Genomic DNA, 25,437 nt, shown 5'->3' on the forward strand with positions numbered 1-25,437 from the left:
GAAAGTGCTCCACAAGTCATGTGTGATTATATTACTGGATGCTCAAAATTGAACGGGACAATGCATGTTTTAAACAGCTGTTGACATCAAACAGTACAGGTAGGTAAACTAATCGCCGTTCTAATCTAATGCACTGCTGCACTGTAACTCACACACATAGAGATTAGATTTTAGCCATTTAGATGTAGGCTGCAGACAGTAGCTCGTACATCACCGGCAGATCATGCAGACACAGAATCATTCAGCAGAAATGTATCACCAACACTGTTTTGTGATTTCCCAATAAAATACCTTAGAAACTGAAAAGTTATATAATTTATTTCTTAATAACTTAATCCCACAGCTTCACTACTAGTAGAGAGACGCTGCCAGGTAGAATTAATTCACACACAATCGATCTCACCAATGCAATCATATTAATGTAATCTTTACTGTGCTACTTTATCTGTAATGTTGCCTGATTTAGAATGAGCAGAAATCTGTGAGAAATATAATGACCCAAAGACAAAAGAACTGATAAAAATTAACAAATGCCATAGCTGTGCACAAGGGGGGTTTTAAAGCGCCAGGCTTATGTTCATTAATGACGTCATCAGTGACTAGTCGCCTCTGACTCGACTTTCATCACATAAAAGTCAACTTTAAAAAGTCAGAAGTCGTTCAACCCCTATTACACCTAAATCAAATAGTGATATGGACTAGTATCTGTAAATATTAAGCTGCAAAAGTCAATTTAAACATCTTGCATGTTCTACGTGTCTCTGTTAAGCTGCTAATGCTCAAACCCGCAGTTTCATTTACTAAAGCAGGATTTATACCTTTGCCTGGCTCCATTCTGTGAGTCTTTAATGAATGCGCACGCACCTTTCCATATGGACGAGGCTTTTATACTTGTTGCGTTCGCTGTTGTACTATTCTTTGAAATGACAGGGGGCGATGGAGAGTAATTATCCTCTAAAAGCATCAGGAATCACCAGTGAGAAGAAGTCATTTGCCGGTGTCCTGACATTTTATCCTACCCGTCAGATTTTCCTACCCGGGTTTACTGCGTATGCGCACATTAATATTGCATCCTTTTTCTCATGCTAAACAATGTTATTTAATGTATCTGCATTACTGTAAGGGTTGGGGCAGGTGTAGACTTTAATAAAAAAACGCAATCTAATTTGTAGAAAATAATATTTATTGTTGGTTTCCTGTAGCTGTATCCCTCCTAGCTACAACCGCGAATATAACACATAATTACTGTATTTGCAATACTGTAAGGGTAGGATTAGGGTTGTGGTAGGTGTAGATGTTAATAAACTTTACAGTAGCACTTTTTGTTGTCGAATTGTAGTACCCACTGTTTTAGTGGGAGGTCGGAAAATCTGACAGCGTAGGACAAATCAACAGAACACCGGTACAAGTCTTCTCATGTGATGAATGAGTTTATGAATTAATAATTTCTTTATGTACAAACTTAAAACTTTTTTTAACTATTGTCTTTATTTCGCATTAAACTCTAGACAGCATAGCAAATATTGTATAACTAGTATTTAAATGAATTCTAATTCTATTTTTATAAAATAAAAATAAAATTTACTTCAAATAAAAAATCTTGGAAAAACTATGCAACGAAAAAACTATATATTGTTTTCCATCAAAGCATCAAAATTACCTGATGTAGTATGAACTTCACATCAAACTCCTGTTCCACAAATGCAACATAGACATACATGTTCGGCTAGAATCGTTCTGAACTCATGCATCTTTTGATGCGGAGCTGCACAGAAAGTAAAAAAAAAAATTGCTGCACACCACACACATGAGTTTGCATGCACTCAAAGCGAACTTTAGGCAACACGGCGATGACGTCATATTTGCCGCGCTTATACAAGCAAACTTGCAGATGCGTTGAGTATAAAAATCACTCTTAACCTTCCACATAAGCAGATGAATCAAACATTATTTTTTAAGGAATAATCACACAACATTTCTTTGTTTGCCAAAAAATAAAGTTTGCTTATTCTTTAAGTAATTAAACGATAAATGAAATCATGAAATCAAATGTTTTATGCCTTAATTTGATAACCAGAATTTCATTTATTTTAATGTAAATACACAACACAGAATTTCTAAAAAAAAAAAAAAAAAAAAAAGAAGAAGAAGAAGAAATCATAAGGCTACTTTAAGAAAAAAATTAATAAATTAAGTTATTTTATGCTTTCAAATAATTATTATTAATCATAGTAATTAATAATTCTAAACATGCTAAAACACAGAATTTGGTACCAATGACAAATATGGTGAGAAAAAAAAAATAAAACATTTCATAGGGTCCTAAACATTACACTACACTTTTAATAAGTTGATGTATAAGTTTCTTCATTTTTGTTAATTAGACATGCTTTCTGATTAATGCAATTTTATTTTACTATTAAAAAGGAGTCAATAAAAATTTAAATGAAAAAAAAAAAGTAATCCAAAAAAAATCAAACAGAAACAAGGGAATTTGGGAAAAAAAAAAAAAAAACTGAATTTAGGAAAAAATGTAATGGGTTTCATCTACAGACTCAAGCTGAACTTTTCTTAACTTGAGCACTGTGTGTTAAGAATGCAGTTTCATGCACGAGACGCAACAAGACAAACAAGTGCATTGGTCACACACGTTCATCAAGCACATTTAATTAGAAAAAAAAAACAGCACAATGGATTCAAAATCCTGTAAAGGACCCCTACTATCAAAATGAAACAAGATCAATAGGTCACAGATCATTCATTTTACAATACAATGGGTGAAGTGATATTCAAACATTTGCCCTTTATTTAAAAATTCAAAAAAGTGGAAAACAGGGCAAGAACTGATGAGGAGGAAAGCAGGAGCGGGGGAGCAGTATCAAGAAATGTCACAAGCCAGACTCATACTCATATTACCAGCATGAGTATCTCTTGAAGCTCTGGCACATCACTCTTTTAGTTACTTGAAAGTATTGAAAAATAAGACTTGGCCATATCATAAGACAATAGAGCAAAAGTATAACGGAGTTAGATGAAGGACCTTCATAATGCTCTTGTGCAGGGGTGTCAAACTCAATTACTGGAGGGGCAGAGTCCTGCAGAGTTTAGAATCAACCCTAATTAAACACACCTGATCCAACTAATCAAGGGCCTGTACCATGAAGCCGGATTAGGTGGCTAGCCAGCTATGTTTCAGCTTAGTTTCCGCCAACCCTGGGTTTTAGGTACTATGACCATAGCTCGACTTTAATCGGTGTCCGTTGCCATGGTATCTTACGCTGCACGGCTAACCTGCTCCGGGGCAGGTTATGTTCTGGGTTAGAGATCTCAAACTGAAGGTGAACCAATCAGATGTGAGAGAAGTGACACATGTCTGACACAAAGACACTCCAGTTTATCTTGATCTAAATTAAAGGTGACTAATGAAAAAAAATAAAAATAAAATAGAAGTCTGGCTTTAATGATAATTACTCATTTTATGATTTACATAATTATTGTGATTAATATTATCAAAAATAGACTACATTTTTCTACGGATAGTCTTTACTACATATAGATTGAAAATGTTTGGGTCTAATCGGGCCCATTTGGAAAAAGCATGTTTATTTAAAATTACCCTAGACTGCTAATACTGAACCCAACCTGTGTCCGAGGTAGTCGGGTCAGATGTCTGGTTTTTTTTTTTTTTTTATCCAAGTGGACCCGTGAAGACCTTTACTTGAGAATAGCTTTAACCAGCTTCAAAACACCTGCCTGTAAATTTCTAGTAATCCTGAAGACCTTGATTATCTTGTAGATGGATAAGATGATCAGAACAAACAAACAAGGCAACATGTGTGTTCTTCTAACAGTGGCTTATTTGAGGAACAGCATGACCTGAAACAGTTATTATTTCTATCTGTTACCTGACTGTGACGTGTGAGTAAGAATACAATACTAATTGGTGCTGTACAGTGTGACACCTTGGCATTGTTGGAGACCTCATAGGGGCTGTGTGAAAAACTAATTGCACAGATCTCTTATGAAGGAATCCCTTATGAAACAAAAATATATTGCAGTATATTGGAAAATGTAATATATTAGGCATATATTCTTATATATATATATATTTATTTTTTCCAATATATTTCAATATATTGAAAGCGGCAATCATTTGTATAGTTTGCAATATATTATATAATATATGTATCATCAATATATTATTAAATGTATTCAAACATATAAAATAATAGAAAATAAAAAGGGAAAATAATATATTACAATATATCATAATACATTTTAAGAAATATATTGGTAAATATATTTTCCTTTCGTAAGGGAAGAAGACACTGCAGGGTTTAGATTTTGCCTGGAATGCTTTCCAGTCCAACAACAGCAGAACTACTCATTACTTCCAGTTTGGATAAAAATATCTGTATCACTTCCCAGTTGTGTCCCAAAAGACAGACTTCATACTTTGCACTACTCTACAGTTTAATTCAGGGGTCTCCAACCCTGATCCTGGAAAGCAACCGCCCTGTATAATTTAGCTCCAACCCTAATCAAACTCACCTGAACTAATCAAGGTCTCTGGGTTACTTGAAAATAATTAACAGGTGTGTTGAAGCAGGGTTGGAACTGAAGTCTGCAGGAAGTTAGCACTCCAGGACCAGGGTTAGAGACCACTGGTCTAGTTTCTAGATTTCAGAAGGGTAGTACCACCTCAAATGCACACAGTTTTTATTAAGAGAAACTATATACTGTGTCAGTCAAAGTTCATATGTAATGTGATGATGCTAGCTTTACTAAAATAGACAAAAAAAATCATTTTTACATCTTAAGAGTTTATGTTAATATATCTTTTTATATCCTACAATACCTCAGGTCCCTGTTAGACATAATAGTCTGCAGGCAAATTTTGCTTCTAAAATGAACACTTTTACAATTATTTAAACAAAACGAGGATAGCAGGGATTACGGTTTATTAAGTTTTAAATATGGATATTTTTTCTTACAAAAAACACTTTGATTTGGTTCGAGGCCTTTATTCATATGATTTCATATAGCATGGGTCACCAAACTCTTTCCTGTAGGGCCGTGTCCTGCAGAGTTTAGCCCCAACCCTAATCAAACATACCTGAACCAGCTAATCAAGGTCTTCCTAGGTATACTTGAAACTTCCAGACAGGTGTGTTGAGGCAAGTTGGAGCTAAACCTGCCCTCCAGGACTGGTGACCCCTGCTATACACTACAAAATAGTGCAGAATACTGTAGGTATGTGCCATACAAAGCCAAAAATTTCAAACACACACACAATTATTTATTAATTAAAAATCATTATTATTATTATTATTTTACTATATTCAAAGTAAAGTTCAGGTATAAATAAGTAATTGGGGATCCCTATTGTCAAATTACTTTGTGAACAACATACAAAACACTGTATGGTGTTTCACTACACAAAAACAAAATATGCCACCAATGATACTCGAAATTAAGAAGAAAAGAGAAAATATGGATTAAAAATGTTAATCATGGATGAAGAGCATGGGGCTCTCACAATGATCTCAGCAGGTAGAAATGAAGCCGTCAGTCTAAGCTGGAGGAGACGAAAGTCACATCAAAGTCACAAGAATCATCATCAGGTTTCTCTAATGCAGTCCTTCAGAATATAAGCCTTACACAGTTACTATTGATAGATCCAAAAAAAAAGAAAAGAAACATTCTGTCAAAATGCCATCAATAGTTTTCTCGGATTACACAAACAGTTGAGAAGAGTGAAGATAGCGGCCAGCCTTTCCTTTCTGTGCCAAGGCCGCATACAGGTGTAAGAGTTTGATGAATAATATATGACAATCCTTCTGCTGTAATGATTCAGCACAACAACTTTCACCCTCTCCTCGCTGTGTGTAGAAGTTACAGCGAGCTGCACCAGCCAAAGTGAGAAATTCTTCAGAGTGTGTGTTATCTTTAGGATCTCTGTTCCGCCTTTATCTTTGAGCACATCTCTCTCACCACCGGATCAATACTTTCACAGCTTGCAATGCCGCCTCTCACAACAGACAGCTGTTACACAGTCAATGTTGTATCGGCTTTTCTGTGGGATTACGAATATGATATGTTTGTTAAAATGGTAAGATATATAATCCTGTCAGTGTTTATAAAGTCTGAATTGATCACCACTATCATCACAAATGTGGCTTATTTTTGTAATTACTTATTGTTTACTGCTGAGAAAGATGGTTAAATGAGGTTTGAAGAATTTGGATTTGGAAGAAACCTCAATCATGCATGTTGAGATACATGCAATACAATGCAAACAACCATATAACTGACCATTGTTGGCAAGCAATATAAACAAGCTTATCAACTTTAAAAAGGGAGAAGATACTTGGGTATCATTAAAGACCTATGTTTGTATCAACACAAATGTTGAAAAAAAAATGGAAGAGAGACTGAATACAAATATCTAAAAGTAGGTGTCACTTTTAGAAAAGCAGAAATACTTCAGTTATCTGGTACACAAAGAGTTTTTGTTTCTGACAACTCTTTTTGTCATTTAAAAGTCGAAAAGTAGGGTTTCAAACAGCTATTCAGGTTTTTTTGCATTACGTTTAATAAGCAATAAAAGCACAAAATACTACAATACATAGACAAAAAAAAACCTGTTCTGGATTCTTCCTTTGTTTGAATCCAAATCTTTAAATTGTGAGTGTCACCCATTAACAGTTTTATAGAATAGCAGCGGCTCTGGCTATGTGACCAAAACAACTAATCGTATCAGTTGGTCAGTTTTCTACACAGGGCAATGGAGAAGAGGTCAGAATATCCGTTGCAGTGATAGCATGCAAATGTTTGTGTTGGTCTGAACAGATATTAACAGCTGTTCAAATTAAAGGGGTCATGTCATGACAAATAAAATTTAAGTCATTGCACCATAGGCCCTGCCCAGGTAATTACCAGTATCACTGTTGGGTTGGGGTGGGGTTGTTAGTTTGTTTAAGTTTCCTTTTCTTCGCTTTCAAATGGCTTGTAAAAGTGCTGTGCACATTTTACTTTCACGTTCAAATGAGCAGCAACTGAACTGCCACAATTCGGCATCAAGCAATTGTTAGTTTGAGTTGTCCCTCTTTTCCTCGGATTTCTTAACCTTCTAAAAAGCTTGAAAAGCACTGTGCGCATTTTACTTTCACTTTCAAATTAGCGGCAATTCACCATTGATTCAATTCAAGCAACTACAATGTCAAACTCATAGAACTTTAACTAAACAAATAAAAATACAATATATATGCCTATTTATGTAAAATAAAATAAATAAAATACACAAAGTTTAAATAAAGTAATCAGCAAAAACTGTGGAACCATATAAATAAGAAAACAATGTTTAAAAAAATGTTTGTCCTCTAACTGAACTAGGTTAAATTATTTTAGTTACTATAAAATAATCAAAATGACGGTGGGGGGAGCTGCAGCAGTAGGCAAATGACATAATGATGAATATAATGGGTTCTAGGCTTGCTGTGATAAACAGTGTTTTCGGTTATACCGGTGTTAAGCATCAAGACCAGTATAACCGAAAACAAAGTCTATCGCAGCAAGCCTAAAACCCATTAGATTTGCTTTGATCTATCCAGTTTAAACAGCTCATTTTTTTGTCTCTGTACAGACTTCAGAAGGACCCCAGTGTCAGGAACAAGTGGATTGTTTATTTTTAATAGTGCCTCGGGTCGAAGGATTAAATGTTTGTTCAGAGCATCTGTCTGAAGTTTATAAAAGAGGCACAGTGTAATGGAGAGTTTGCAAAGAAAACTTAGTTGAAAGCAGCCAACGGATTTGGATCTGACAGCAGTAATAAACAAACCAATTTAAACAAAAGCCAATTTCATAACACTTTGTCTGTAAATTATGACTTTATATGGATATTTTTTCAAAAAACTTACTCTGTGCAATAGGGTTGTTAAAGGGGGGGGTGAAATGCTCGTTTTCATTCAATATCCTGTTAATCTTGAGTACCTATAGAGTAGTACTGCATCATTCATAACTCCAAAAAGTCTTTAGTTTTATTATATTCATAAGAGAAAGATAGTCTGTACCGATTTTTCCTGGAAAAACACGAGCCGCTGGAGGCGTGACGTGTGGGCGGAGCTAAAGAATCACGAGCGTGAGTAAGCTTTTGCGTTGAGAGTGTTTGGAAGCTGTGACATTACCGTGAGGAAAAAAACATCCAAAACAAACCATGGCTAACAGTCAGATTCAGCGTATATTTATGATCCAGAATCAGATCCAGAGGCTGAAATTTAACAAGAGCAGCATCAGCAATGACTACAGCAGGACGTCCCTATGTGGTATGTACTGAAACTGTATATATTTGCTTAGCGGTTTTGGAAAATGACTAAGTTACACTTTATGTCATCTTTTTTTTTTCTTTTTTTTTTTTTTTAAGCTGTACATGTGGAAAGTGCAGTTTGATGCCAACATCGCATGTTGTTTACTTGATGTGCTTACGCGCCGATAGCTAAGTTAACAACACAGAGATATCTGAAGCAGTTTTACTCACCGCCTGCGGTTCCAACACACGATCGTGACCCTTTTTTCGTTGGGACTGCATTATCCTTAAGAAATAAACGATGTGCAAATCCGGGGTCAAACTGGGCCTTGTTTGTAAAACAAGCATCTTCGAAATGCAGGGAACAAACAAAAACACTTGCACAACTCCGTTGAAGCTCTGTAAAAATAAACTCCATCCACTGGTCCCTTAATGCTGTTTTTTTTTTGGTAATCTGTGCAGCGTTGTCTTGCCCTCGCAACCAAAAACACACTTCTTTTGTGACATTTCGCGACACTCTCGCTCTGATCAGTGAATGTATGTGCTCTGCTATACGGGAGCACGCGCTCTTCCGGCAGAAGTGCCCTTAGGACCCATATAAGGAAATTCCGCTCCATTTAACGTCGCACAGACTCATACTCGAAAAAAAACTTTCCGAAACTTGTGACAAACCGGAAGGAGTATTTTTGGAACAAAAATACTCCTTCAAACGTATAACTTATTTTTTTGAAACTTTGTCCATGTTTAGCATGGGAATCCAACTCTTTAACAGTGTAAAAAACTCAGTATGCATGAAATAGCATTTCACCCCCCCTTTAATAATTTTTTAAAGGGGTCATATGATGCAATTTCAAGTTTTTCTTTCTCTTTGGAGTGTCCCTAAAGACCCCTAAAGTTGCAAAGATTAAAGTCTTAAACCCAAATAGATATTCTTTATAAAAGTTAAGACTGGTCAACGCCCTCCTAAACGCCTTGTTTAAACATGCCCCCACGTGTCTACATAACGATCTGGAAAGATTTGCATAACACCGCCCCAAATGTTCACGCAAAGAAAGATTATTTAATTTTGATTATCGCTGTAGTATTGTTACTGCCGCCACCGCCATGTTCTGATGATGCTGTGTGTTTCGTTGCGAAAGCGAATATACTTAGTTTGGCCTTCCGAAAGAGGACACGACTAGAAATCTGAGGTTAAGTTGTATTTACATTGTTCCAGAAAAGTTTGACCCAAATTTTCAGATGTGTGCAGCACATTTTACAGAGAACTGTTTCCTGAACCTGGGAAAGTAGACTACAATGCCAGCTGTTCTGACTCACAGTCTGTAAGTATTTTTTTTTTCATTTTTAAAGAATTTGCCACTGATGATTCAAATGCAAGTTTTGAGCAGTGTAGAGTAAGCACTTGTTGTTTGTCATTTCTCAGATCAAAATGCAGACATGGTTTTATGTTTACGCGGTGCGATGCAACATCATTATAATCCATAATTATGTCCCCGCTGGATGCAACAAATGCCTCATTTATAATGGGTTTTATTGGTTTTTGTCTCATTGTTCCGGGACATGGCATCACAGTATGGTAAGGGACATAATATTTCTGTCACAAGCTTGAGGTATTCGGCCAATCACAACACACCTCACCTTTATTTTTTTTTTCATTCTATGGAAGTCAACGGGGACCAGCAACTAATGGTGAACTATCCCTTTAAAGCTACAGGTTGTAGGACCTGCCACTAGAGGGCGCACTACCAAAACAATAACAATCGTGTGGTTTGATGATGCTAAGAAGGAGCGTGGAATGATGGGATTTGTTGTCTTCTAACACAATAATTGGGCATACATAGCAAATGCGAGTTCAACAATTTGCGCAAGTAGATTACATACAAAGTCAATGCAAAGACGCGATCAGACTCATCCTCGTGCGGGTCTAGAGATGCGATGCCCCGCGATTGCCGTGTATGCACCATAATACTAATCTTGTCGATCATTATAAGTGTGCGTTCACACCGCCGGCGTCGAGTGTGTCAAAGTGGCCGGAATTCATTCATTTTCAATGTAAGCCGGCGTCGAGGAGCGGCGAGGAGCGGTGCGGCGCGACTTGGCCATTGAGAGCGTCGAGGAGAGTTGAAATCAAGGCAACTTTATGGTAATGAGCTATGACGCGGTTGGGCAGCAACCAATCGAAGCGTAGAATCCACTTCTTGAGAGGACCACATTAGTTCCCAAGCACAATGGAGGACAGGTTGATTATTGCTGTTTCGCGTTTGCAATAATCTATGATGTGTCCCTGTTTGCGTACAGGGACATAAAAAATAAATTAAAAGTGATACGTGGACCAAGGTGTCTGAGATTGTTCATTTTAAGTAAAGGATCTTAATATTTCATCCACAACAATATTTAATGAGGTTAACTTAAAACGTTACCCACCTTGTGGTTAGTCTGCACAAGATCAACAAGCTTGTTTGCTTTGCGGCCACTTTAAATACTAAATAAGCATTCGGTCTACGTCAGAGCATCTGAGCGCTCACGAATCTTTCAGCAGTGTCGTGAGCAGAGCAGCTAGATCGATTTTTGACGCTCTCGATGCCAGCGGTGTGAACGCACAGTAATAGCATACATTGTATTTAAATACATGCATCAAAACAACTCACCTATCGAGTAAAACACAAGCGAAACATTAGAGATATTGTTAGTAATCAGCTGGACAAAATATATAACACTAGCCTAGTGGTTTTTGGATATTTTACTGCAAATATCTTACAAATTGTACCTTTAAGTTAAATTTACACTAAAATCTGACTGCCTCAAAAACAATTTACAAATAAAGACCCCTTTTTTCTCAAAAAAACAAAATCATGACTTTCTGGAAAACTTGTATTAATTTAATAAATTACTTGTGGTTTATAGCATGCAAACAAAATGCTCCGATGAACTTCATTTTTGCTAGCGATGGCAGCATATGCCTTCTGTCTGGGAGCAAATGCGTCAGAGTTCTGGAAGGTAATAATCAAACATCTGAGCAAATTATTCAGGTCACATGATTATTTGATGTGCTTCATATCTTTTGCACTTAAAAAAAAGCAGATATATATTATATTTGTTGTATAAATGCTGGTGGAAGGACCAAGATATATACACATACATATATCTTGTTAACTTAAAAATTTGCATCTTGACTTTTCCACTAAGCATGAATGCAATTTATAGAAAACTTTCACCAAAATTAAAAATGAAGTAAGGAAGATTAAATAAATATTTCAAGCTTCAACAAAGATGGTCAAGGTCTTCTCAGATCAAATCAGAGTGAATTATTTATTTACTCAAAATCTAAGACACTTAAAATAGAAACTGTACATTTTCCTATTCAGCCCATGTCATGTTACAAATTTTACATAATGTTGGGCCTAAAGACCACCCTGAAGCAAATCCAAATGAGAGGTTCAGCGTTCCTACCAAAAACTTACAGTTGACCATTACTACCAGTGTGTATGGTCCACTTGCTCTCCCCTGACAACAGAAGTGTGATCATTGGACCGTGTGAGGCTACAGACGTGACAGGCCAGCTGGAGTGATGTGTGGGTAGTGATGAGGAAGTGGATGTTTGCAAGAACATACTCACACGTTAGAAAAGCCTCTGGAATGGGGTATCAGGATGGCAAAGTGAGATGAGAATGGAAAATGATCTCAGATGAGTGCTATTCTGGGGTCAGCGCTGCTGCTATTAATATACAGCTATTCTCATTTAGTGACATTAAGGATAATTAATTTAAGCCCTGAAAGAGACTCAGATATTATTTATGGGAGCCACTGATAAGTGGACTGCAGCTGTGAAAAGGTTTTAAAGATTGTATTAATGAAATTGTGTGCAGCAGGAAAACATACACAGTACAAGAATGAAAATATATATATATATATATATATATATATATATATATATATATATATATATATATATATATATATATATATATATATATATATATTTAGGTTGCAGGTGAAACCCCAGGTTTTGTGGAGCAGTGGTCTGGTGTGCTATGATTCTACATTCTTTGAGGCCAGTGTATTTGTCACTTTATTAATCTAAAAGCAAGACTTCAAGGGAAAGAATAATAGAAAAACATAGAGGGAAGGACAAATCCACACAAGCATGCAAATACACAAACAGAAAAGGAATATAAAAATAATTGAATAACACCATGAACACAAACGCAAAATAGGACATGAAAAAAAATATTTCTATAAATTTAGAACTTTTTGAATTTTAGCACATATTTGTAATCATGTATTATTTAAATAACTCTAATGCTTCTGATATGGCAGTGCCATAACATTTTGATACATATCTATTCCTGAAAGATTGGCATATTCATATTTAAGGTATTTACATTTACATATTTACATTTTTCTATCAGTGCAATCAGTTGGAGCTTGGTAAAATAAATAACAGAACAAAGGAATAAAAGAAAAAACAGAATAAAAGCAGCTTATTGTCTCTTATGCAGTATTATATACACAATTTGTTTGAGTTTGTTTGAGGCATTTTTCAATATGGATCCCATTTAACTACACAATGGCTACTTTACGGACTGGAGATTCATATCATCCTAACAACCACACTGTGAAACTTAAGCATGACTTACTATATAAAAAAAAAAGGATGTATTTATTTCACTAATAATATTTTGTTCTATAGGAGTAGCACTTTAAAGTAGCATGTAAATACTTTGGTAGACATGGGCCAACCTGTAGAAATTTATACCACAAAAAAAAATTGACAGCAAGCAGAAAACTATACTCTACTCCACAATCCACTCTACTACTTCCAGTGTGGATAGAACAGTTGAATATAATGAGACCCATTGATTCTGAAGAGCCTAGTGAAGACACTCTGCATCCATAGTTTGTTTACAGTAGCCAAGTATCCATATGTTTTTGCATATGCCAAAAAAAGAAAGAAAAAAAATCTCACTGTTGGGCTTAAATTTGAAAAATCATGTACACATGGAGAATAATACCCATTCAAATAAAAAAAAGTTAGTTCCCTTGCAGTGGCCCAGACAAGATTTTCCTCAGAGCTGCAGTCTTTGTGATAAGACTGATGCGAAGTCTCTGCGGAACAACAGACTAGAGATGACAGAAAAATGAGAAGCAGCTGTCAATCATCCATTCCCTTTTTTCCCGCTCTGGCCTCAGTAAACACAGCTTTGCCAAGGAGACCCGCAGGTTGAGCCAGGAAGTTACTATAGAACAAGAGACATTCTGCTCCTCAGATAAAAGGGAGGAGAAGAGAAGGAAGAGTTGGAAAATCTATTCAGCTGTTCCCACACGGGTTTCCTGCTTGCAGATTTGGTCTATGAGTGGCTACAACCCATTTCTTTCATAAGGGATTTCTATGTGTTGGGGGGTGGGCCGGGGGGTTGAGTTATGGCAGCATCTTGGGAGACAGCACAACACGAAAATTATAAAGTAACATTTATTCTACTTATTCCATCCATGCCAAAAAATACAAAACTGAATTATCAATCGATGCAATCTTCAAAAGACTCATAAGAGACTGAAGATGTTTAAAAGTATGTCTGCGACATACACTTAAAATGCACTCCACTGTGCTGAGCAAGCGATTCTCTGCGGTCTTCACGTGCTATCTGAAAATTCCAATTTCCCATTTACGAAATCGTGATTACGAGATTGTTGCATTCTTTTCTGTTAAAAATAAGTGGACAGTGGTTTGTGAATGATGATGCTCAGCCTAAAAAATTTGATCAGGAGCATCCTCTCCTGTGACCAATGACGTGTCTGTATGTATATTAAGAACCAGTGAGCAACAGACTTTCATAATAATAATAAAAAAAACTGTGTTAATCGATTCATGCGTTTACGCGATAATAACACATTAACTTGCCCAGCCCTAGTCTAAATAAATTTTCAATAAAACACAAAGTATTCAAACATTTACATTTTAGCATCACAATAAAAAAAAAAAAAACAATTCTTGCCAAGATAGCTCATCATGTTTTCACACTATGCTGTGGAAAATATTACATCATGGCTGATAGATATTATCCATCATATTTGTCATAACATCAAAATAATAATTGTACTTTTCAGGCCAAAACTTAAAGCCTGAAAAGAAAGAAGAAGCAAAACTCGTATAAGAGAGAAATGTGCAGAGGAAACTTACTTCAATGGAAAGTAGGTCAGAACAGAAGGCAGAATCAATAACCAGCTCAAATCTGTTCGTCTCTATAAAATAGAAAGGTCCGGTTTCCCAGGCAGGGTTTATATTAAGTCTGGAGTATAGGCTTAATCTAGAATAGTAAATCATGGCTTTAAAACTGGCTTCCTGCTCAGCCAGAAATCATGTTCATGGATGAGCTAATGATATTCATTGTAGTAGAATGAAGCAGGGTGAGGCTGAAAGCAGTCAAAGCACAACGAGGCTGCTGAACACACGGCATGAAAGCAGCAAAGCTTTTATTATGCCAGTCGACTGCTTCCGCTTCTTCCGGTTGTGACTATCTGGGAAAAAAGCGTAAAATACATTTGAAAGTGCTTATTTCTCTGGATTTAAATATTCTTCAAAACATTTGGGATAGTGTTAAGTACACAAGTCACCAACATATAGAACACAGTTCAAGTGGTTTTAAAGTGCCTTTAAGGAGTTCCAATCAACAGGAAATGTTACAAATCTACCTACAATATATTATCTTAATGCAACATGAAGAGGATAGTTTGAGTGGCCAAAAACTCTGTAAAGGAATCTTGTGGTCAAAAAGCCTAGAAAGAAAGAAAGAATACCACAAACATAACTAAAAGTTGTTTGGGAGGGTTTTGGAAGAAAACAATTCCTCAGCTTTCATTCAAAAACAAATTCCAGCATATTCAGATGCCACACACAACTAGGAACTTCAAACTGTACTGGGTTCTATGGTCAAATGAACCTACCTAATGAGCTATTTTTGCAGGAAACATGTCAAATGAACTATACTGCTGTATCTTTAATGTGGTTGACCTACTTTTCTGCTGGAGGTCTGGGACATCAGACAGATGGAATTATGGATTCTAGCAAATACCAACAGATTAAAAATCTAAACTTACTGCCTTGACTAGAAATCTTATAATGGGCCTTGTTGGGATCTTCCATCTAAAAAGACCATCAAAATCAATACAAAAATGTGTCACTGAGCACAGAATGAAGCTTCTGCCATGATTATCCCAGTCCTCTGATCTGAACCCTATAGAAAACTGAAGATGAGGAATAAACATGGTCCTGGGAAGGATCTGGAGATTCTGTACAGAAAAATGATCTCTGATGTCAGCTGTTCTCCAAACACAAAAAGTATTAAATAAAAGGATGCCTTTATTTGTAGCCAGTGTGTATTAGATAAAAACATTTCTTTCCTAATGAGATTTCCCTTCCCTACCATTTTACTTCAATCAAAATTCATGTTTTTGGTTTTGTGTGTGTGTGCGTTTAAAAAAAGAAAAAAAAAAAACATATTTCCACAGGCTTCTTTGAGCATATCTACCAAGGGGGCCAATATTTTTGTGATGGGGGTAGTGGGGGGCTTGTGCATTACAAGTAAAATTAGTTACGTAATAAGATTACTTTTTTATAATAACTAAGTAACCCATTACTTTTTAATTTACAATAAAATATCTGAGTTACTTTTTCAAAAAAGTGCTTTACTGACTGACACGTCCCCTGTCCACACATTGGGAGAAATCAGAAGTACAGAAGCATTGTGTGCACTGTGTGGACATGATGTGGTTTTAGAACAAATGTGAATGTGCATTAATTAATCCCACTCGCCATAAATAAATAAATGATTTACTATTCATCAAAATAAATTAAAAAAGAGAAAGGCAAACTCAGAACATGATGCAAACTCACAATAATTAAATATGTTAGCACAAATACTGTATATCTTATCCCATTTTATTAACTAAAGTTTTTGCTGCTGACCTTTGTTGATCCAGTTCAACCATACCAATAAGCACAAATGACTTTAGATAAACTAACAATTGTGCGTCTTAGATTTTTTTTTTTTTTTTTATGGCTGAAGAGTGTTGAACCTTCTTCTCCTGTGTTCTACAGACGTGAATTTACTTTTCCTTCAGCCTGAGGTTTATTCATTACACTTTTCGGTGTGAAAGGACTTTTAACATTTGCTATAAATAGAATTTATATTAAAAACAATCAAACCCTGCTCATATTTAAAAAGTAAAGCAAAAGTAACGTAATGCATTACTTTCCATAAAGAGTAACTAAGTAATGTAATTAGTTACTTTTTAGGGAGTAACTTAATATTGTAATGCATTACTCTTAAAACTTTCCCCAATACAACGTTAATCTGAATTTAAACCTGCCTCCTGGTAGGTTCAACTTAAGCCTCAATTTAGTCCTGAGATGTAGTTTTCATTCAGGAAATATTAGGTCAATCCAATCCTGAGATTGGGTAGAGAGGAAAGAGAGTTCCACCTCCTTATCAAGGAGTGGGAATAATACTGTGAAAAGTCCTCATGCTGTGTATAGTGTAAAATTGTTTTGTATACTTTTTTACTTCCCATATTTAAGTCTGTATGTATGACGTATATAAAAATGTAATAAAAAAAATACCACTGTTACATCTAGTCATTGCCATTGAACATTTTTATTTTATGTCAACAGAACTAGTTTCCTATCAAAAAAGGTTTCAAAGGTTTTGTTGTATTACAAGTGCATGGAAATACAAATGAACCTATTTTATTATTGTATCACACTATATTGTCCTCCAGTTAAAGATGACATTTCAGTTATTTAATGCCTCTCCCCCACATTTGACAGAGGTAAAGTGCAGCCAATGAGGAGATCCTTAATGATGACATTATGAATTTCCTGTTGTCTTGGGAGAACTTGCATCATAAAGTTGCATTGCTTGTTTGGTCAGTTCTGGTCTTGCAAATCCTGCAATGCTGAGCTGTGCAGCATCTGTTGGTTGCTGCTGCTGTCTCTGGTAGTCGGTTGCATTCAAACTGAACCGAAAACCGTTTCTTTCGGAGGCGTCCGATTTGAGAACCGATGAACTGATGATACTGCGCATGCGTGTAATTTTTCAAGTATTTTGTTAAACATCGGAAAGTGTGATAAAACTATAATATGTATATGTGTGTATATATATATATATATATATATATATATATATATATATATATATATATATATACGTTTTTTTTGTTAAGATAGGGGCTACATGTTTCTAATCTGTATATTGTAGATTATGTATGGGCCAAAGGGGTTTTCAGGGAAGTTGGACAATAATTAAGACTCTAAAGACTCCATGTTTAATATGAATAAGGGATGATTTATGAAATATCTGTACTGTATTTATAGTTAATGATGACAGATTCACAAACTGAGTTTGTAGTAAACAGAACATGAACACGAGTAGAGCAGCTGATGATACTGAACTGCAGCACGTGCCGGTGTCCTGACATTTTATCCTACCCTTTCAGATTTTCCTACCCGGGTTTTGAGCGATTCTCGTTCTTGAGTCAAGAACCGGTTGTATCAGTTTTCAGATCATCAGTAAACTGAACCGAAAACCGTTTCTTTCGGACGCGTCCGATTCGAGAACCGAGGAGCTGATGATACTGCGCATTCGTGATTCAGCATGAAGAATGACTCACAGCGCGTCTGAACCGAACTGATTTTTTTGGTGATTGATTCTGAACGGATTTTGTGCTAATGTATTGAGTGCGGGTAAACCGAGGGCTTGAATGAAGGGCAATCTGACGAAACGTAAGTTAATTTAATAACAAATACATCGCAATGGATTATGTATCCGGTGAACTGTTTTTTTTTTTTTTTTTCAACCGGTTTATTGAATCAAACCATCCGAAAGAACCGGTTCGCGGAAAAGAATCGAACTTCCCATCACTAATCCACATTGATATCCAGTGAGTGGTGCGTGTGTTTCGTCTGCAAGCATGAGACTTCTGCCTGCCGGTGTGGTGCAGTAAAATGACAGAAGGGGAGACATTCATTAATTTATCATTTCAATTTTATGCTGGTTTTATTGTTACACATGACGCGGACTCGACTGTACTCTGAATATTTTCCGAGTCCAAAATGTTCAAGTCCAGTCCGAGTACAAATTCATCCGAGTGCGTGACAAGTCCGAGTTCATTCAAAATTGGACTCGAGTCCGAGTCCAAGTTCGAGTACCCCAACTCTAGTGTATATATATATATATATATATATATATATATATATATATATATATATATATATATATATATATATATATATATATACATACATACATACATACATACATACATACATACAATGTATTTATTTATTTTTTTCTTAAGAACTGAAAAAATAATTCTTATCAAAAATAACTTAAAACATTAGAATTCAAACCTTCTGACATAAAATGAATAACAAATATAATAATAATAAAGAAATCTACTGCAAACAGAAATCCACTGACATCGTTCTGCATGTAGTCAGACAACACAGGGACATGAATACTAGGAAAACAGCTTAGAGGTGCTGTTCTGATGACACACAGAATAAATCACTCCATTTAAGTCATCAGAACAAGGTTTCCAATTTAGAGAGCTCTGCTATCAGCCACTCAACCCTGGGCACATAGACAGCAAGTTTGTCCACCTCAGTCCTGAAAGAAATTCCAGTGGTTGAAATGGAAATGAATCATCTGCTAACAATCTTTATGTCTGTTAAAAGTTAAATACCATCACTGTAGAAAGAAACCTTTTAATAAAATGCTTTTCTATCAGCAATACAGCACTGTGTAATTAAAGTGGCTTGCTAAAAAATAACAAAATAATTTATTCTTAGAAGGTCAAGCAAGCATATTTTGCACTACCAGCATCATTAACCAGATCTCACTGCAATTCGTACATATTTGACAAGGTGGCTAATTCGTACGATTTTGTATGACCTCACTCATATGAAAAATCATATGTATTTTACGAGGTGGCAAATTCGTAGGCATTCGTACGAAGCACCACACCTAGCCCCACTGATAAACTTAACCGTCACAGAAATCGAAGAAAAATTATACGAGTGAGGTCGTACGAATTAGCCACCTGGTAAAATATGTATGAATTGGCCGTAGCGTTGGCATTCTGAAATTACACGCTTCATAACTGTGCATTTATTAATGCAAACCAGCTCATAAGAATCATATATATGGTCACACTGTCTGGTAAGATGTTTTGTTTTTGAATGCAACCAGTAAAGACAATACATTATTTTGCACTGTCAATTGAACAATATTGGAATATGCTAAAATATTTCAAATTACACTTGAACTTTTCTATTTTAACATTTTCAAATGTAATTTCTTCATGTAACCACAAAGTCTTCAGTGTCAAATGATAATTTTTTATGTGCTGATTTGGTGCTCAAGAAGCATTTCTTACTATTATGAATGCTGAAAATGTTTGTGCTGCATATTATTTTGTCAAAACATGCACATTTTATAAAAAGCTGAAAACAACAGATTTTATTTTATACTTATCTTTTCCAACATTACAAATGTCTGTACTATCATCATTATTCAACATCATCAAAATTATTCATTTATTTCAATATTATCTATATTATAAAACATGCCTGATATGTCACGACTCCAAATGCATTTCTAACAATCTGGTGAACTATTTGCACAGCATGTCCAAGGAATTATGCTCCATATCATTGGCATCAAATTGATTTCAGATAGTCAGTCTTTCAGCTCTTTCATCTATTTGCCAAGAGCACAACATTAGGAGAATTTTACGACATGCAACTTGGGTTTTTTAAAGCGGAGCTATTCTGGTCACACTGCATGCAGGCTTCTGCTTCTTTCTCTTTGTGAGCTGCAAAGCTGGTAGTGGAATGAGAATAAACTGATGTTGTATAATCTATGGCATAAAAAAAAGCAATAAGAGACTTGTTGGCAGTGGCTGAACACCACATTTATAGCTTGACAGTGATGCTTGTAACTTAGTGGAGTGGAAGGCAAAGCTAATGGTTTTCCATCTTCTAATGAACCATGTCACGTGAGACAACCTAATAAGCATAGTGCAGAGTCTATAAATTCAAAGCCTGCACAGGGCAAATCAGATTGCACTCCTCTGTGAGCCCTGGCATCCTAAGCCTCAACAAACGTCTATCACAGGCGAACGGCAGCAATGCTTTCAATTTAATTAACTCTCCACTTCATGGAATTATGATCAATATATCCTCATCCATAATGCAAAAACTGGGCTCAATGCTAAATATGACAGCACTGTTTGCACTGGTAACAGAGAGTGCAATGTTTATTCATTTATTTTAAAGGTGCCACTATATGAAAACGCTGACTGTCATGCTATTTGCTTTGATGGGATTCCATTAGGCCTTTACATATGTATTATTTATTTCCAGTATTTCCATTATGAAAGCAAACATGCAGATGTTCCTTTTTATATATTTGTGGAAAAACATACAGCCTAAACCAGAAGCACATAAACATAATAATAATTTATTAAAATATGCACAGTACCTGTCATGAACAATAACATTAAATGCAGAAGCCAATCGGGCTTAGGAACTGCACACATTTGTAGGTTCCAGCAGTTGCATTTTTTCCTACTTAAAGAAAAGTCCAAATTAAGCTTCCCGCTCTAAATGGTCAATAATTTCCACAGAGCTGTAATTCGACTTCTACCCATATTTTCAGTGTCAGACTAATTAAATGGACTCATTTCAGCTGTTCTGCTTCATGAAAACTTGGCTACACCTAGGCTGTAGACAATTGTTATGGGTCACAGAGGATGTGTAAAAGCACTAGGAACATCAGCAGGTAGTGGCTTACAAATGAATTTTTTTTTTGCTAAATTGAGGACACAAACTGAAAGTTTTTAATATTAAAATGTTAAGACAAAGACAATGTATGCAAGAAATAGTGGTATGATCCACACATTATACCCTACAATATATTTTAAGCTACAATGCATGCTTTCACTTGCCTTTCGCTGTGTTTTCAAATAGCCAACCATCACACCAAAAGAATGGCAAATGTGGGTCATCTCAGGTGCCAACCAAACACACATTTGCTTCACAAAGTTAATGCATTTTGTGAACTTTGATTGCATGGTCATGATGCAAAACATGTAGGCTCCATATTGAGCTGTCAAAAACTCTGTAATACGGATCAACTAGAAGCAATCCTTAGGAATTCAGCATTCAGTAGATTTCACTTTAGTTGAAGTCTATTATTTGTCTAATAATCTCTTACCTGTTTTACACACCGAGCACTCTAATGAGTATACATGTGTAAGCTGATTACAAACAAAAGCAGATTGTTGAGCAAAATCGGATCAGTGTAAGAGTTTGATCAAATGTACTAAATACCATTCTTAGTGCTGGGTTACTGCATCACTTTATTCAATAATCTGTGTCAATAAAAGAATATTGGTACAGTTAGATTTCTATAGTTTTTTTTTTTTTTTTTTTTTTGCTATACTGTATATAAAGGGACGATTCACCCAAAAATAAAACTAGTTTACTCGCCCTCATGTTGTTTGGAAGAATATCTTTTCAGAGCAATGACAATGAATTTTGCATAAAGATGTCAAGCCTCAGCAAGAATGCATTAATATGTATAAAAGGTGCCCTCAAAACTCATGCGCTGTGGGCTATTCCTCTTATTTTACAATCATATGATAACAAACAAAATCATGATTCACTGAAAATATGAAGCATTCAAGAGAATTAGTGATGTGCAGTTCGTGAGCAAACTGAGACTGAGAATACCTTGAAAAACATAAAATGCATTGTTGCAAACCAAACCCATTGTTTTGATCGTCATTCAATGCTTCATGGGAGTGTAGTTCTTCCCTCATTAAAGACGTTCGGTAAAGTCTTGTACTTTTGTCTAATTTTCAAACATGTTTTTGCTTCAAAATGATGTTTTTTAATATTGTGATTTACCATGTAGCTACTCGGTTTAGTTGAAGGTATATAACTCTTTAACAAAAACAAAAAACGAAAAAAAGAATGAGAAAAATACTTTCAAAACCAAGGACAGATAGTGTGCACTCTTGCACTCTATTATGGTATAATGGACGTGAATACAAGAAAGTAGGGGTGCTCCAATCACGATCGGCCGATTGTTATGCGCATCTCGTCAGTAAAGCCGGTTTTCTAATCAGCTGTTAAGCACCCCTACAAGAAAAAAAAAAGTCAATACCACACAAACTTATCAAATAACTTCAGAAGACATGAAAAATATCACATGACCAGTCTGGACTACTTAAATTATACTTAATTAGTCATTCTGCATCCACCTGAGGTTTGACATCTTCTCTTACTATTCATTGTCATTGCACAGCAACAGCATTCTTCAAAATCTCTCCTTTGTTGTGTTTCGCTGAAGAATTATATGAGTCAAACAAGTCTGGGATGAGACGAGGGGGACAACAGAATGAAATAATCATGAGTGGGTTAACTATTACTCCAAATAAGTTGATCCTGCAATGCAAATTCGGTCGTCTTATAGCACTCTCATTCCTAATGTCTTGTATTGTGAAGACAACAGCAGAAGACTGTCTCAAAGCCTAATGAGCTGCCCATCTCAACAGCATTTCTGTATATGCACCTAGGCGCGCTCCAATCGATTATATTAAGTATCGAACGAGCATGATGTCCAAAAAGGTTTTCTAGAGCAGACAGGCAGCTCTCCGATGTTCGAGACACAACCGCAGTCTTACCCAGCTTTGCCCGAGACTCTTCCAGCTTCTGAATCTGGTTCTCAATAAACAGCATCGCCACTCCAAACGCCATAACGGCGAGCAGCTGGAACTTGGGTGGCATCATGATCCTCAGGAGCCCCATCAAAAGTATCGGATGATTATCTACATGTCATGCCGTAAAATAGGAATGAGAAATGTTGATCAATCCGTTACCGGGGCAGTAAATGTCGACTCCGGACAGATGATCTCGATTACTCGCACAGAAAACAGTAAAGTTAAGGATGTAGTAACCGAATACATCAGTGCGAGCAAGGGCATTTCAGACGCTCATCTGTTTGCAGATGGTGCTATTCTGTTAAAACTCGAGATGCTTGACTCTTGGTCTTAGTTGCTGCACATCAGCTCCTCTGATCGTCCACGCTCTGGTCTGCGTTACTCTCATCATCACAGTCAGCGATAGTATTCCTCCGCGGACTGAAATGAGGCGAGGGGAACAGGACGGTGCCTAAAGCGCCATCTGTTGGGTTGGAGATTGACATACTGCTTGGCTCAGTGAAAGATTGGCTGGGGAATATTAAACGTACAATTTGTAAGATATTTGCAGTAAAAAATCCAAAAAACCACTAGGTTAGTTGTTCTTACTAAGGGGTTTATGCTTGACGTCTTAAATTGCATGGCTTGTTCTGGACAGGTAAAAAATTTATTTACAATAAATGTTATTTGGTGGTGCTGTCTTGAACCTATTGGTCAGTTCAATAAAATAAAAAAATCAAGGTCACAGTTTATTTTAAGATCCAATTCTTGATATTAACAAACCTTTAACTACAACTTTTGCCTCAATAAACGCCTCATTTGCTTCTTTTTAATAGTTAGTAATGTATATTAAGTTTAGGTATCTGGATAGGATTAGGGATGTAGAATATGTGCAAATATTCTCACAAATAACCAGCCAAAATGTAAATAATCGGCATGCTAATAATCAACTAGTTAACATTGAGAATTGGTCCCATACTAAAGTGTTATCAAAATGGTTTAATAAATCAGTCAATCAGTCCAAACCATGCAAAGTATGCATGCACACTTACAAAAGCAGCACAAGTAAATATAGATTAACATTTTGTAGTTTATTCAAATATTGCTTGTTAATGCGTACAAATTTTATAAAGACACGCTCAAATTGCATGCCCTGTAAGCATCCTATAGAACATCTGAAACAAAAATAGGTCTGTCTGATTACTTTCTGCAGTTAAATTCGGACTGAAAATCAAAGTGAGAGCATATACATGTATTTTGTTTCTGCTGTGAAAAGTGTTGCCAGCACATAGCACATAGAGGCAGGGGTGAATCCAACTGTGCATGAAATTGCCACAGATCAAATCATCTGGATTTGGCTTAAAATAACTTCTCTTACCATCTGTCACACAGCATATCATCATCTGTATGATTCTCATGCAGAGCCAAATGTTTCTAAAAGCTATTATTATTAAAAGTAACTTAGAGTTAAACAGAGTTCAGTGAATCTATCAAGTGTACTGGACCATCCTTTTATAATCTGAAGGCACATTCAGTGCATCTTTCAAGTGCTTGGCATCCTTTGTGTCTTAGATCAATGTCTCAGACAGACTGACCAGACACAAAGAAGATGTTTGTTACAGCTTCTCTATTGCCAGACTTTCCAATGATGCAAACAGATTAAAATATTTTTATTTTATTTTATTTTTTTAGGGGTAAATGATCATTCTCTGTTGAAAGAAGCACATTTTTGAGCATTACTCATTTACTGTGTGAAACTATGAAAAGCATGCAGCTCTTTGAACCTCTTTTTAATCCACCACACATCACTGTTTCCAAAAAAATCAATACCGCTTTCCTTAGTGCTCAGAGCTGATAGGAACAGCTTCTGAATTACTTAAAATAAATCTAAATACATTTTGCCATTTTATATTTATTTTCATTTTGACACGACAGAAGACAAAAATAAAATGTATTGTCAATAATAGTAATAATAATAAAAACTCCATCCCACTAAGTTTGATAGCATGGCTTAATTTGAGCTATTTCTGGCTTGTATTACATTTTTATTTTTAATTAAAATATGATTAGTGGTTTAGCTTTTTCAATCTTTTAAATAACATTTCTTTTTTCCTGCTTACAGTTTAACTGAAAAAAAGTAAGTGATTTATTTGAATATCTTTATATCTAATTAATGTCTTTGAAAGTTTGATGTATTCTTATAAAAAGCTTGTATATGTGTGTGTGTGTGTGTGTGTGTGTGTTAATGTCAAAAATGTAAAGTTTTGTGCATCTTAGTGTTATCTTAGTTCAATATATATTTTTATTTTTATAAGAATAATATAAACTCATTATATAAACTAATATAAACTGTTTGTTATGCAGACATT

The 25,437-nt window shown here is 35.6% G+C and overlaps 1 protein-coding gene across 1 annotated transcript in view; it reads right to left on the reverse strand.

Moving 5' to 3' along the window:
• LOC128015541 (heparan sulfate 2-O-sulfotransferase 1) overlaps nucleotides 1-23,479 on the reverse strand; it is a 72,530-nt gene extending 49,051 nt beyond the window's left edge. Inside the window, exon 1 of the mRNA XM_052599428.1 lies at nucleotides 23,054-23,479. Within this exon, the coding sequence (XP_052455388.1) occupies nucleotides 23,054-23,177 (124 nt within the window). The 5' untranslated portion in view covers nucleotides 23,178-23,479. The remainder of the gene's footprint in view (nucleotides 1-23,053) is intronic.
• Nucleotides 23,480-25,437: the final 1,958 nt, after the last annotated feature.

This window comes from Carassius gibelio, chromosome A6, assembly GCF_023724105.1.
Source record: "Carassius gibelio isolate Cgi1373 ecotype wild population from Czech Republic chromosome A6, carGib1.2-hapl.c, whole genome shotgun sequence".
In the NCBI taxonomy this organism is placed as follows: Eukaryota; Metazoa; Chordata; class Actinopteri; order Cypriniformes; family Cyprinidae; genus Carassius; species Carassius gibelio.